The sequence below is a fragment of the Sinocyclocheilus rhinocerous genome, unplaced genomic scaffold, assembly GCF_001515625.1.
Source record: "Sinocyclocheilus rhinocerous isolate Xijiao unplaced genomic scaffold, SAMN03320098_v1.1 scaffold421, whole genome shotgun sequence".
NCBI classification, from domain to species: Eukaryota; Metazoa; Chordata; class Actinopteri; order Cypriniformes; family Cyprinidae; genus Sinocyclocheilus; species Sinocyclocheilus rhinocerous.
In genome coordinates, this window is record NW_015656177.1 from 43,872 (window position 1) to 55,811 (window position 11,940).

The following is an 11,940-nucleotide window of genomic DNA, read 5'->3' on the forward strand; positions in this document are numbered from 1 at the left end:
ATGTCTCACTGCACACAGCACCAGCTGCAGACTTAACCATATGTGATTGACCCACTATAGACTTTCAGGAACAGGAGAAGGGCTTTTCCAGCATTTGTAAGCACACTCACACTGTTCACAGTCACAGGAAGGACTGAGAAAGTGCTGATATTACATTACATATTGTAACTACTAGTTTTATGAAATTCATGCTCTCTTCTACAAATGTTGCACATATACAGGTATTATGAGAAAGATATTGCAAGAATACAAAAATAATGTATACATATTAGGGCTGAGCCAGTCAAGTCAACTGCTGTCATCTCCCAGACATTCAAGTCAGTTCCAGCCACTTCTGAGACTGCAGAATCAACCTCCGTCCTGATATTTCTGTGCCAGCCAAGCCCACTCCAGTCATTCCAGAACCAGTCAAGCCCGCTCCAGTCATTTCCGAGACGGCCAAGTTGGCAGCAATCAAGTCAGTTCCAGTCAATTCTAAGTCTGAGTCAACTTCTGTCATCCACGAATCAGTCACGTCCACTTCTGTTATTCAAGAGCGAGTCAAGTCAACCATCAGCATCTCTCAGTCAGTCGAGTCAGTTCCTGCTACTTCTGAATCTGCAGTCAACCTCTGTCTTTCCAGAATCAGCTGAGTGCGCTCCTGTTATCCCTGAGTCAGTCAAGTCAACTGTTGTCCTTCAGTCAATTAAGCCTGTTCCAGACACTTCACAGTCTGCCAGGTCAGTTTCAGCCACCACTGTATCGACAAAGTTCACTGCAATTCCGCTTGAGTTGTCCGAGTTAGCTACAGATACTACAGAGGCGGTCAAGCGCATAGTATCCACCTGTCGAAAGAGGAGGAAGAGAAGAGCCCGTTCTGTGCTGTCTACTGTCCTTCCTTCTCAAGTCCCAAGTCCTATAGTTCCAGAGGAATCTAGTCTAGTGAATTCTTCTAAACTGCCTGCCATTCATGTCAAGTCAGGAATGTGTGTACTTGCCAGTCATGTCATGCCCTCAGAGACAGTTTTTACCAGCCCTGTCATGTCCACAGAGACCTTCTGGGCTGTTGTCTATGCCTGCTCTCACAGCCATGGAGGCCGTTCCCAAGCAGCAAGTTGTTAGGGCCGCAGAGGCCTTTTCTGAATCTCTTGCCAGTGTTGTCATGTTCCTGCCAAACCTGTTGTGGACACAGAGTATGAAATTCCTGAAAGTGAAGCTCCCGAGTCCACTCCAGTCCAGGAGCCCCCATAGCCTGCTCCAGAGAGAGCAGTTCCCAAGCCCGCTTTAGAGGAAGTTGTTACCGAGCCCGCTGCAGAGAGAACTGTTCCCGAGCCCGCTCCAGAGGAAAATGTAGTTTTCAGGCCCGCTCCAGCTCCTGAAAGAGCAGCCGCAGAGCCCACTCCAGAGAGAGCAGTCCCAGTGTCTGATTTAGCCCCTGAGCACAGTCCAGTGTCGGTTCCAGCCACTGAGGATGTTTTTAAGTCAATTTCTAAGTCTGATCCTGCTACCCATAAGGACATCCCAGTACCTGTCTCTGAGCCTATTCCCAAGACATCCCAAGACTCCTTCCCTGCCAATTCAGTCTTTGCCCCTAAATCTGTCACTGTTACCAAGCCCAGTTGGAAGTCCAGACTAGTTAGGCCGTCCCTGTATCTACAGGTGCCTCCAGTCAAGTTCCCATCCCTCCCTTCCCACCCTCTGTGTTTCCTAGTTATGGTTCCCCAAGGCCGGCACCTCCTTGGTCAGCCTTGAACTTTTTGCCTGGTCCTGTTCCCACCCGTTCTCTGTGTTTTCTGGCCAGTTTGGGACTTCCATGTTTACATGTGTACTGTTATTATGTATATAAATACACACACATGCATGTATATATTTAAAAAAATATGTTATGTTTATATATAAAATATCATATTTATATATAATATAAATTATATATGTGACCCTGGACCACAAAACCTCGCTTGGGTATATTTTTAGCAATAGCCAAAAAAACATTGTATGGGTCAAAATTATCGATTTTATTGATATGCCAAAAGTAAAGATCATGTTCCATGAAGATATTTTGTAAATTTCCTACCGTAAATATATCAAAACTTAATTTTTGATTAGTAATATGCATTGCTAAGAACTTCATTTGAACAACTTTAAAGGCAATTTTCTCAGTAATTAAAAGTGATTTTTTTTGCACCCTCAGATTCCAAATATTCAAATAGTTGTATCTCGGCCAAATATTGTCCTATACAAACAAGCCATACATCAATGGAAAGCTTATTTATTCATTTTCAATTTATAATTAAATCGACCCTTATGACTGGTTTTGTGGTCCAGGGTCACATATATATATATTTAAATATATACGTGTGTATTTATATATACATAACAAATATACACAGTACACACACATTCTGTATATATATATATACATATATATATATGCATAATAGACACACACACACATACTATTCCTCTCACCTCTGTAAATAACAATGAATATCACTTCATATATCACTACGTCGTAAAAAAGTGGCAGACATCAAACGTGCAAAACCGAAAATGTAATTTAGTCATTATAGGCGAATTGACATCAAGTTCAGTAATTTACACAGCCAAGGACGAGCACTACCTTACACTCAAGACTAAAGGAGGCACTATGCACTTTCAGTCAGAACTAATTGAGTGTATGCAAGATTCATCAGACTTTTTAATGAGACTTAGCATAGAGAGAGATTAAAAGCTAGTTTCCACTGGTGGTCTTCCATTCCACTGAGCATTCTAATTGGACGCAAAACGTAATGTCCAAACAGTGTGTTGAACCATGTCTTGCCGGGAAGAATATTTATCAGAGCACTGACTGAACTTTCACAGTGGATAAATGCAGAAGCACAAAATGACAATAAATACTGCAAAACAATCGCTTAATTTATAAAGAAGGCTAAATGATTTCTGCACCCTTCCTGGCTTACTACATTATTTTAGTGAAACTTCAACTAAGCTTAGAGTTATACATTTTGCTATATAAGAACCTTCCACCTACTAAATTTATAAATTGAGTTTACATCAGGGCATTTTAGTAAGCAATCACTTCACAACAATTTTAATTTTTTCATGGCCATGGGACATAAAATGTCCTGTGGAGTAAAAAGGGTAAAAATTGCTACATGGCAGCACTCTGAGATGCAATCAAACAGATAACCTCTCTGTTTTGAACAAAGAGATTGAAAGATACACTTATTTTTACCGGCTTGATGGAGACCTTTCATGTCTGGAGATGTTTTTCAGATTTGTTTCTGAGGTCATTGACATTAACAAACAACTCAGCCTCCTCATTTTATTAGAATCGCGCCATTCATTTATCAGACATGGTTGGTTAAAAATGTAAAATATATATATATATATATATATTTATATATGTAGGGCCGTAGGGGGGTGCAACTGGTGCGGTCGCACCGGACCCCACGCTTGAGGGGGCCCCGCGGCGAATGGACCGAGGGGGGACCATCCCCATATATATATATATATATATATATATATACACTGTTTCAATATCTGACCTATAGGGAGCCTTAATCAACCTTTATTCTGAGATACCTATATGTCAACCTAAAGTCATTTGCCGTTTTAGAACTGTTGTTTGCCAGATCGTATGATTTGACCCCAGTGAGATCTCGGGTAAAAGCTAAAACACACTGTTCCACAACAACTGTCAGACTGTATAATGTACATTTTAGCTAAGACTTTGGTCAAAGCTGACAGCATTGACTGGGCAAAGTCAACAGCCTGTGTCCATTCTGACATCTTAAATTGAAATGGTATCTTACAAACCAAAGCAAGACTTTGTTTTGGAAAATCTTTGCTTGAAAATATTAACATTCATGTTCTCTTACACACACATATATTACCAACTGCTGTTACTATTGATCCTTCATTCAATTTTGCCCTATAAGCAAAGAAATACTTTATGATCCCCAAAATTTGTCTCCTACGACACAATAATGCCAAATAAAATGTACAGTGAGCATCCAAATTAAAAGGTTTCTTGGGTCTACCACTAGTGATATTTACACATTTATAGAATCCTCTAATAATCAGCATGATAATGTTGAATCAATACAACATAACATATATCTCTGTAATGATCTGGTCACGCCAATGCCTTGTCAATAATAGCATTCTGCTTGAGAGTCTAGAAAATCAGATAAATCAATATGAAACAGTATATAAGGACTGTTCCTTGTTTAATGTTTTTGGATGGTGTGCTGGCCAAATTATAAATCACAGGATTGAATTCCACACTAGCACTCCAAATGGAGGAGTACCTTTCTTCTGACAAATATATTTTACCATTATTATCATCATCATTACTAATTTTGCCAGACATTTGGCAAACCTAAAGGACACTTAAAATACGCTTGAGCAAGTTTTTTTTTTTTTAATTACTGTCTTTTCTGATTTCTTTTACAACACTGCCACAAGGCAAAATGTCTGAGTTCATGGTCTGTACATGCTTTTTTATACTCAGGGGAATATTCCTATTGTCTGCATGTCACGACAAAAGTCAGAGTTAAAATGGAGACAAATGTAGCATCTCACTGCCTTGTATGATGGGAGGCTATGCTCGAAGGCTATTCTCAGTGTCCTTCTTGTGACCACTACTAAATTACCACCACTAAACTAACCATTATTTCTCCTGAGCACACAGGCTACATGTGAAAGAACCTAGGAGGGTGGGCAGGCTAACGCTCAGCTCCACGGAGCCCCTGGTCAGCCCTCAAGGCTGTGAAAATGCTCACTGAAGATTTTGCAAATCTATCTGCAATGGGAAATTAATGAGAAAAATCCCAGGGGGTGCTCTGTCAAAGTAACTCAGGCAACAACGCAACAGGCAACAGGACTCAAATGAGGCCATCCAACCTGCTGTGAGCACTGGTAGTCATCTTAAACAGCTAATGCTTAAAGACGCCTTAATATTTTCAATTTAATTGTAAATAGTGACAATGTGGGTAAGCTTGACTTACATGCTTTGTAAGAAGCTGCTTTCCCCCCAAAAAAAGTTAACACTGGGAGTGTAAAGGGAGGCCATGAGCTGTTCGCCATCTGTAATAAGATGGCCGTCACAGGTGCACGTTAGTCGAGACGTTGCAGGGCTAATTCATCACTCTCAGTTTCTCTTGGCAACAGCTACATCTTTTACTTACTACTTATTTGTTCAAGATTCCCCTTTGGACATCTCTGATAGATACCATGATATACAGTATGCCAAATCGCCACCTCTATTATAGTTTTATCAGACTGTAGCTCAACTATTGGAAAAGCTGCCGGCCTACAATGTTTTTTTTTTTAATAATTTCTGCTTGCAAGCCAAAAATGCACACACAACGCACACATATATTTTCTGGTTCTAAAAATGAGTATATAACCCTCGTGATTATACATTAACATATTATCTCAATAATATGTGATTGTCCTGAGCTGACTGTCTGTTTATAAGATTGTCTCTTGAAAAACTGCTAATCATTTTCTGATTTTCTGTAAAGCAACCTTGCATACTAGAACATTTAAAATTGCTATATAAATGTGACATATGAAAAAAAAAGTATTATTGTTTTATTAAAAAATACTTACATTTAGAATAATTAATCTTTAGGTCACATAATAATTTCATTTTTCATCTAAACAGGTCTACAATACTGTTGGGGTGACAGAAATAATGTTTTTATTTTAATCCTACCTAAACTGAATATTGTGCCACTGGCATTTCTATTAAGATAAGCTGTCATTGGATGTTGTTTACTGATGATGTGATAGCATTTTTTTCCTGCAACACGTTGGGCACCTGCTGCTTTACTTGTATTCATGAAACGTGCCAATAATTCAACGTCAGCACCTCCCAAGGGTACAGCAAAGATTGAGAGGTTGCCAAATCTCCGAATATTAGAAACAATGCATATATCTACCTTGAATCAAACAATATCTAGCTCTGATATATGTGGCCTTTAAAAACGGAGGAGAATTGTTTTGAGAATTATTTTGAAATTATGACGTATATAGATTTAAGTTGAATACGTGGTCTCATTACTCAATGGTCTTATTACTGACTTAATTTGCGTTAAAAAAATTAAAAAAAAAACAGATTTGCAGACTGATGGAAATAAGAACAGTCTGTCAAAGAAATCTGTCAAGACACAACACAAGTCTTATACAAATCCTATAAGCTATTTTCGTCAAGATAAACAGCAGCTCCATGCCACAAGTCCCTTGTTGTCAAAGCTGAATGTGAAAATTAAATGTGGGCGTATATTATCTCAAGACATTAAATATAGCATAGACTTCTTATGTGCACAATTACGGTTCGTGTACGGAACTTCCCACACCTTGTCGTCGAAGTCTGCGTTTCCTGAGGCCGAAGATTCGCACTTTGGAGAAGATGTCGACCAGGTTCCCATTGCAAAGCCCTTTATTCTTATTGGGGCTTTTTCTCCTTCTGTTGGTGGATGGTCGGTCTATATGCTGCTCCCGTGCCTGTCTCTTCTGGCGGATCAAACCGCTGGCAATCGCCGCTGCCATGTCTCAAAAACAGGGCTGTTGAACTCCACACACAAAGCACAAACAACAACAACAAACCGCCCGATCGGTCTCAATTAGTGTCCCATTTTTGCGACTGTTTGTGTGCTCTGCCCTCTGAAATGCACAGCTGATGATCAAAGATATCCACACATCACGACTCGCGAAATAAGACACTGAATTAGCATAATGAATACAAAGGTGAAGTGTTACTCAACTGTCCGTATTTCACATGTTGTCCAATTTTCATTTCGAAGTCACGCGGCTCGCAGGTTACTTTTCATTCCTGATTTCACGATGCTTTTCGGAAAATGATTATCACATGAGTTGCCCGGCTCCTCCGAAATATAGAATATGAAAATATATTCACGGCACGCCTGAGCGTCTCTCTGATCCGTCACTTTCCTTCCTTTATTTTTGACCTGGTCCTGGTGAAATTCAGCACCCTGGGCAGCGACGTCCACTCCCGGAGTCTGAACAAACAAAACGTTTTTCGTTCTGAGCTGTCAAGCGGAGAAACGCGACCACCTTCGTCTCCCAGGTGCAGCCCTGCGACTACACATATTCATATGTCTCACATATTTACCCAGTTTAGCAGATATCCACGCCAGTTCCGTTCAAACGTCCACTCATCTTGAGAATAACCGACGGCGTAACGACGGTGAGTTGAGGTAAGTTTGAACGAAGGTGTTTCTTGTTGATAAGGGATCTCCTCAGACGATCACCCCCCATTCAGTCTCATGTTCTAGGTCGCGTGGTTATTCAATAACGATGTGCGTTTTTTCCTGTTCTAAAGCAGCATGTCTTCTGAGGGGAAAATGTAAGCAACACTGAGCGGCTCCGGTGAGGATGACGTCTACCTGGTGTGACAGGAACGAAAAAATAAATAAACTCAAATAAAAAAGTATTTGCCCGAAGCGGGAGCATACAAATGCGCAGCATAAGTGCTAACGTTAGCCAGGAAAGAAAACGTATTCAAGAAATGCTCCTCTTCATCCTCCAGCTCGAGCTCAGCGTCTCCAGCCGTTTGGCGCGAGTGAAGCGCACGCGCTTCCCGCCTCAGCCTCCATAGATCAACGGCATCAACAAGTCTTAACGACCACGCGCTTCCCGCCTCAGCCTCATAGATCAACAACAAGTCTAAACGACAAACTCCTCCTTTGCCATCGTTTCAAAGACGAGAAAAACCCACCCTTATGTCCGTACATATTTGCATTTTCTGTGCTGATAAGATTCAAACGTGCCGATGACAACATTTAGATATTTCAAAAAATTATGTATCTAATACAATTGGTCTAATAGCCTAGTGTTTACAGAAGCTGATTGGAAGGCGCCAGACAGATAAACGGAATCAACAAGTCTTAACGACAAACTCCTCCTTTGCCATCGTTTCCGAGACGTAAAAAACCCACCCTTCACTTGATGTCCATACAGATCTGTATTTTCTGTTTACGAGCTGAGAAGAGCCGATGACAACATTTAGATATTTTAAAAAAATTATCTAATAGAATTTACCTAATAATGTTTATAGAAGCTAGTTGGTAGGTGCCAGAAATATTTATAAATAAATATAGACATATAGAAATATATTCAGATGGCCAAATTTATAATTAGGCTATTCGAATTACAAATAACAGAAAAACACGTATTTTAAAGTGCGTGTATTAACGACAATCAAGCAATATGTTTTTTGTTTAGTTTTTTGAGACAGAAAGCCTGAGACTTCAATGTCTAAGAAATTAATTTCACTTAACTCCACCGACACGCCCCACGAGAGCAAAATGAAGAAGAACTAGGCTACATCACACCTCTGAGGTACTATTGAGACCCCCAGTGCTTTAGACAAACACACCTATGTATCGCATTGCATGGATGAGTGCCTGCTTTTTGCTAAGGCCTACATTTATCTGTCGCCTGTTTCTTTAATCATATGGTAATGAGTGTTGCTATAAGGGCTGGGGTGCTCATTTAATATCATGCCCCAATAACACAGAGTATTTTCTCATTTAGTTTAATATCACCAGAGAAACACAATCACAGAGGAGGAATTAAAAAAAAGAAAAACTCAAGAGGGCCATCTGCTGTTTGTCGCTGCAATGAAATTCAGTCTTTCATCCCCCTGCTGTTTTTCAACCCCTTCCACTAAATAGACTGGCAATGTAACTCTGGAGTGGTATTTCCAGACCAGACACTGCTTGAGCAGATTAAAGGGAAAATACAAAAATATATGGAACATGCAATTAAATCTAACAATATATACGTTACATGCATAGACTTTCGCAAAAGCCATTTTGCATTAAAATGGGGGGAAATGACCTTATTAGCATACCTGAATAAACCATACCAGCACGGATATACTAGATTGCTAAAATAATGAGAGCTTAAACTGACTGCATCATTGCCGGTGGAGCAGCCACTGCAGTTTGCGCATCCGCCAGCAGCGGACACTGTCAGCTTAACTATGTCTCTAATTATTTACAATAGCACAGACAGATCACTAGGTTTCATGACTAAGCCATTAACAAAGACATCTATAATTCATTTACATTCAAATGTTAATATATTTGAAAATGTATGAATCAAAATGACTTTTTGAATGGCTTATATATGAAAGCTGTTAGTATATGCAAAAAAGAAAAAAGACAAGCAGTAACGTATTAAAGCCTAAACAGAGGTATTACAGTCTAACATCACTTTGTGCACAGAAAAAGAACAAGAGGTTATGCAAAATTTTAAAAAAAGGTAATCAATGAATCTGCGGTACAAACTACTAAAAAAAAAAAAAAGACAGAAAGAACATGCCTGTAGCGTATTTTGAGTTCCTAGCTGAGTCTCAGTATTGAAATGAATACAGAAATGGTTGGAAATGGATCTTTTCGCTTCAGAAGCATTTACTCAAAATAAAAGGAAGCGTTCAGACGGCAAATGGACTACACAGAAAAAACCCATGACAAAAAGACAGACCAAATAGGGAACAGGAATTTAAATTCTAAATCAACTCGCACACACAAGTGATTACTGTATGCCTTTAAAAAACGACAACTGCATTGTCATCAATATGAGAGTGTGCACATACCTACATGCTTTCTCCTTCTGAACGTATGAGACTCCATAGCAAACCCATTGCACATTCAGCCAAGGTAACAGCGCATTTCCCTGCCTGGCTGTCAATGGCACGGCCCCATTTATAGGGTCTATACTTACAGATAACATTATTAGTAAGATCTGCCCCAAACAATTGCTGTTCAGCCAGCTGAGGCGATCTCCTCTGAGGCTTCAGAGGCAAATTTTTAAATAACAATGTTTCACTTTGAACTTTTAATGATGATGAGCTGAAATGAACTATTTTGCTCAAGTTTACCTAGATTTTAATGTGGAGGCACCCATGCGGACACAACAGCACAGCTCAAAGATCATAAGAGAACAGATGTGTAATTCAGGACAAGCATTTTTGATGTAGAACTAATTAACTGCTACATAAAAGTGAGTCAACTCCAGCCTCCCACGCTGTCCTCCACCTGTCTTTTATGAACATTAGCTGACAAGATGAATGAAACATGAAAAGATGAATGGTCATTCTAGTAAATGCCATTCGATACAATACATGCAAAATCAAAGAGAATGGAGAGCTAGCCTTTAAAAAAAATAACATGAGATGACTGCAACTTCTGTTTAAATGCAGCGCTCTGAAGCTGTCCACATATTAAAGGGAAAGAGACGGATGAGATAGCGGTGGCAGGGAATAAGAAATACAAATTCACCAAAGCCCAGTGGAGCGAAAAGAAAAGGAGAACTACATCTTACTTCAAGAAATGTCACAGCAGACAGAGACACCAAATAAACAAGTCGATCATTTGTATCACTATGGAAGGCTTTAGGGCCGTCTGGCTTTTATTAGCTGTCATGATGACAGCAGTTGTAAATTGGACTTAACATCATATGCGCTGAGACAAGAGGAAAACAGGAGAATTAGCACTTTGTTTAAATCAAATTGTTTCACACTGTTGGGGTGGAAGAGAGAGCTTAATTAAATTCAGGAGATAGTAATGATGTTTGGTTAGAGTTGACATCTGGGTTTAATCGGCTTGGTGAAATGTCACCGTTCTGAGAAGATGATGACACTGAGGAAGACACTGAATGTGGTGGTGAATGTAGTATTTTGCAGAGAAATCTCACCATGCCATACTGTAATGGCTTAGGCTAATAAAGCAGACTTGAACAAATCACAGGATTAAAAGGAAAATGAGAAATGAGTTTTCTGCTTAAATGGCAGAGAATGACTTTCTCTTTCATATCGAGGGGATTATTGGATATTAAAAGAGAGGCATTTGAAAAAAACAATCTCATGCTCTCATTTTCCTGATAGTTTTTTTTCTTCTGCTACAAATTTATAGACAGCTATTCTGAGTCATAAACAACACTAAAGCAATATTCTTGTAATTCTGGTGATATTTTGTCTAAAAAACATTTGTATTTTCTGGATGACATTGCTATATTCCTCATACTATTTTGTATGCAGTATGTTTACTGTGCACAGTTTGAAAAAGTTCTGTCTGCATGGAAGGACCTACTACATTTGGCAAAATATGCAGTACACATGCAGAGGACACTGCGTGGGATTTTGTAGCCCACAATGCAGTGCACTCAACTTCACCTTTTACTTCCAATGTGATTAACAAACCAAAAGTAATATTATGATTTTAATATCTTTAATTTTGAGTCACTATTTAATAAGACTGCCAAAAGTGAAGACATGTTTACACAAAACATTAAAAACACAAAATAATCATATTTTCCTATACTGTTTTAAACATTTATTGTTGCATTCTGTTTCTACATTTTTAATCTGTACATATTTGTTTATAAAAATTGTATGCAGTATACACTGCAAAATCAACTCTAAAAATGAATTTAATCTGACTGTATTGCAAAGAATACATCAAACCTGATTCTCTCACTTTAAGTAAAATTCAGAAACTGATTTGTATAGCTTGTATGTGCAAGCCAGTGTTACTCTGTTGTATGAAAAATATCAAAGTGACGAGTCAGTATCTAAATCAAGCTAAAAGTCAATGTAAGGCGAGCACCTGTGATAAATCAAATTGCAGATTAATTAGACGAGAATAAAGGGGATCTAGCAAATCAATACAAGTCTGTTTGAGCTTGAGGGTTTTGCCATTAAGCCTGGCATTTAAATATCAACAACAGATCTCATTACAGAGGTGAGAATGTCAATAGTATCCTAATGTAGTAAAATTAGCAAGGATGCTTCCCTGTAAACAACCATAAATAATCAACAAATTACAGCCATTTTATCATGGGACAAAAAAAACATTTAAAAAAATGAATTTTGTTCTACATATACACAGAAACAAAAAAACATGATTTATTTTAGATGAATTA

At 38.8% G+C, this 11,940-nt stretch overlaps 1 protein-coding gene across 1 annotated transcript in view; it reads right to left on the minus strand.

Annotated features, from left to right (window-relative positions):
- The window catches only part of LOC107719797 (fibroblast growth factor 14-like), a 43,951-nt gene extending 37,395 nt beyond the window's left edge, over positions 1-6,556 (minus strand). Inside the window, exon 1 of the mRNA XM_016527313.1 lies at positions 6,348-6,556. Coding sequence (XP_016382799.1) covers positions 6,348-6,540 — 193 coding nt within the window. The 5' untranslated portion in view covers positions 6,541-6,556. The remainder of the gene's footprint in view (positions 1-6,347) is intronic.
- Positions 6,557-11,940: the final 5,384 nt, after the last annotated feature.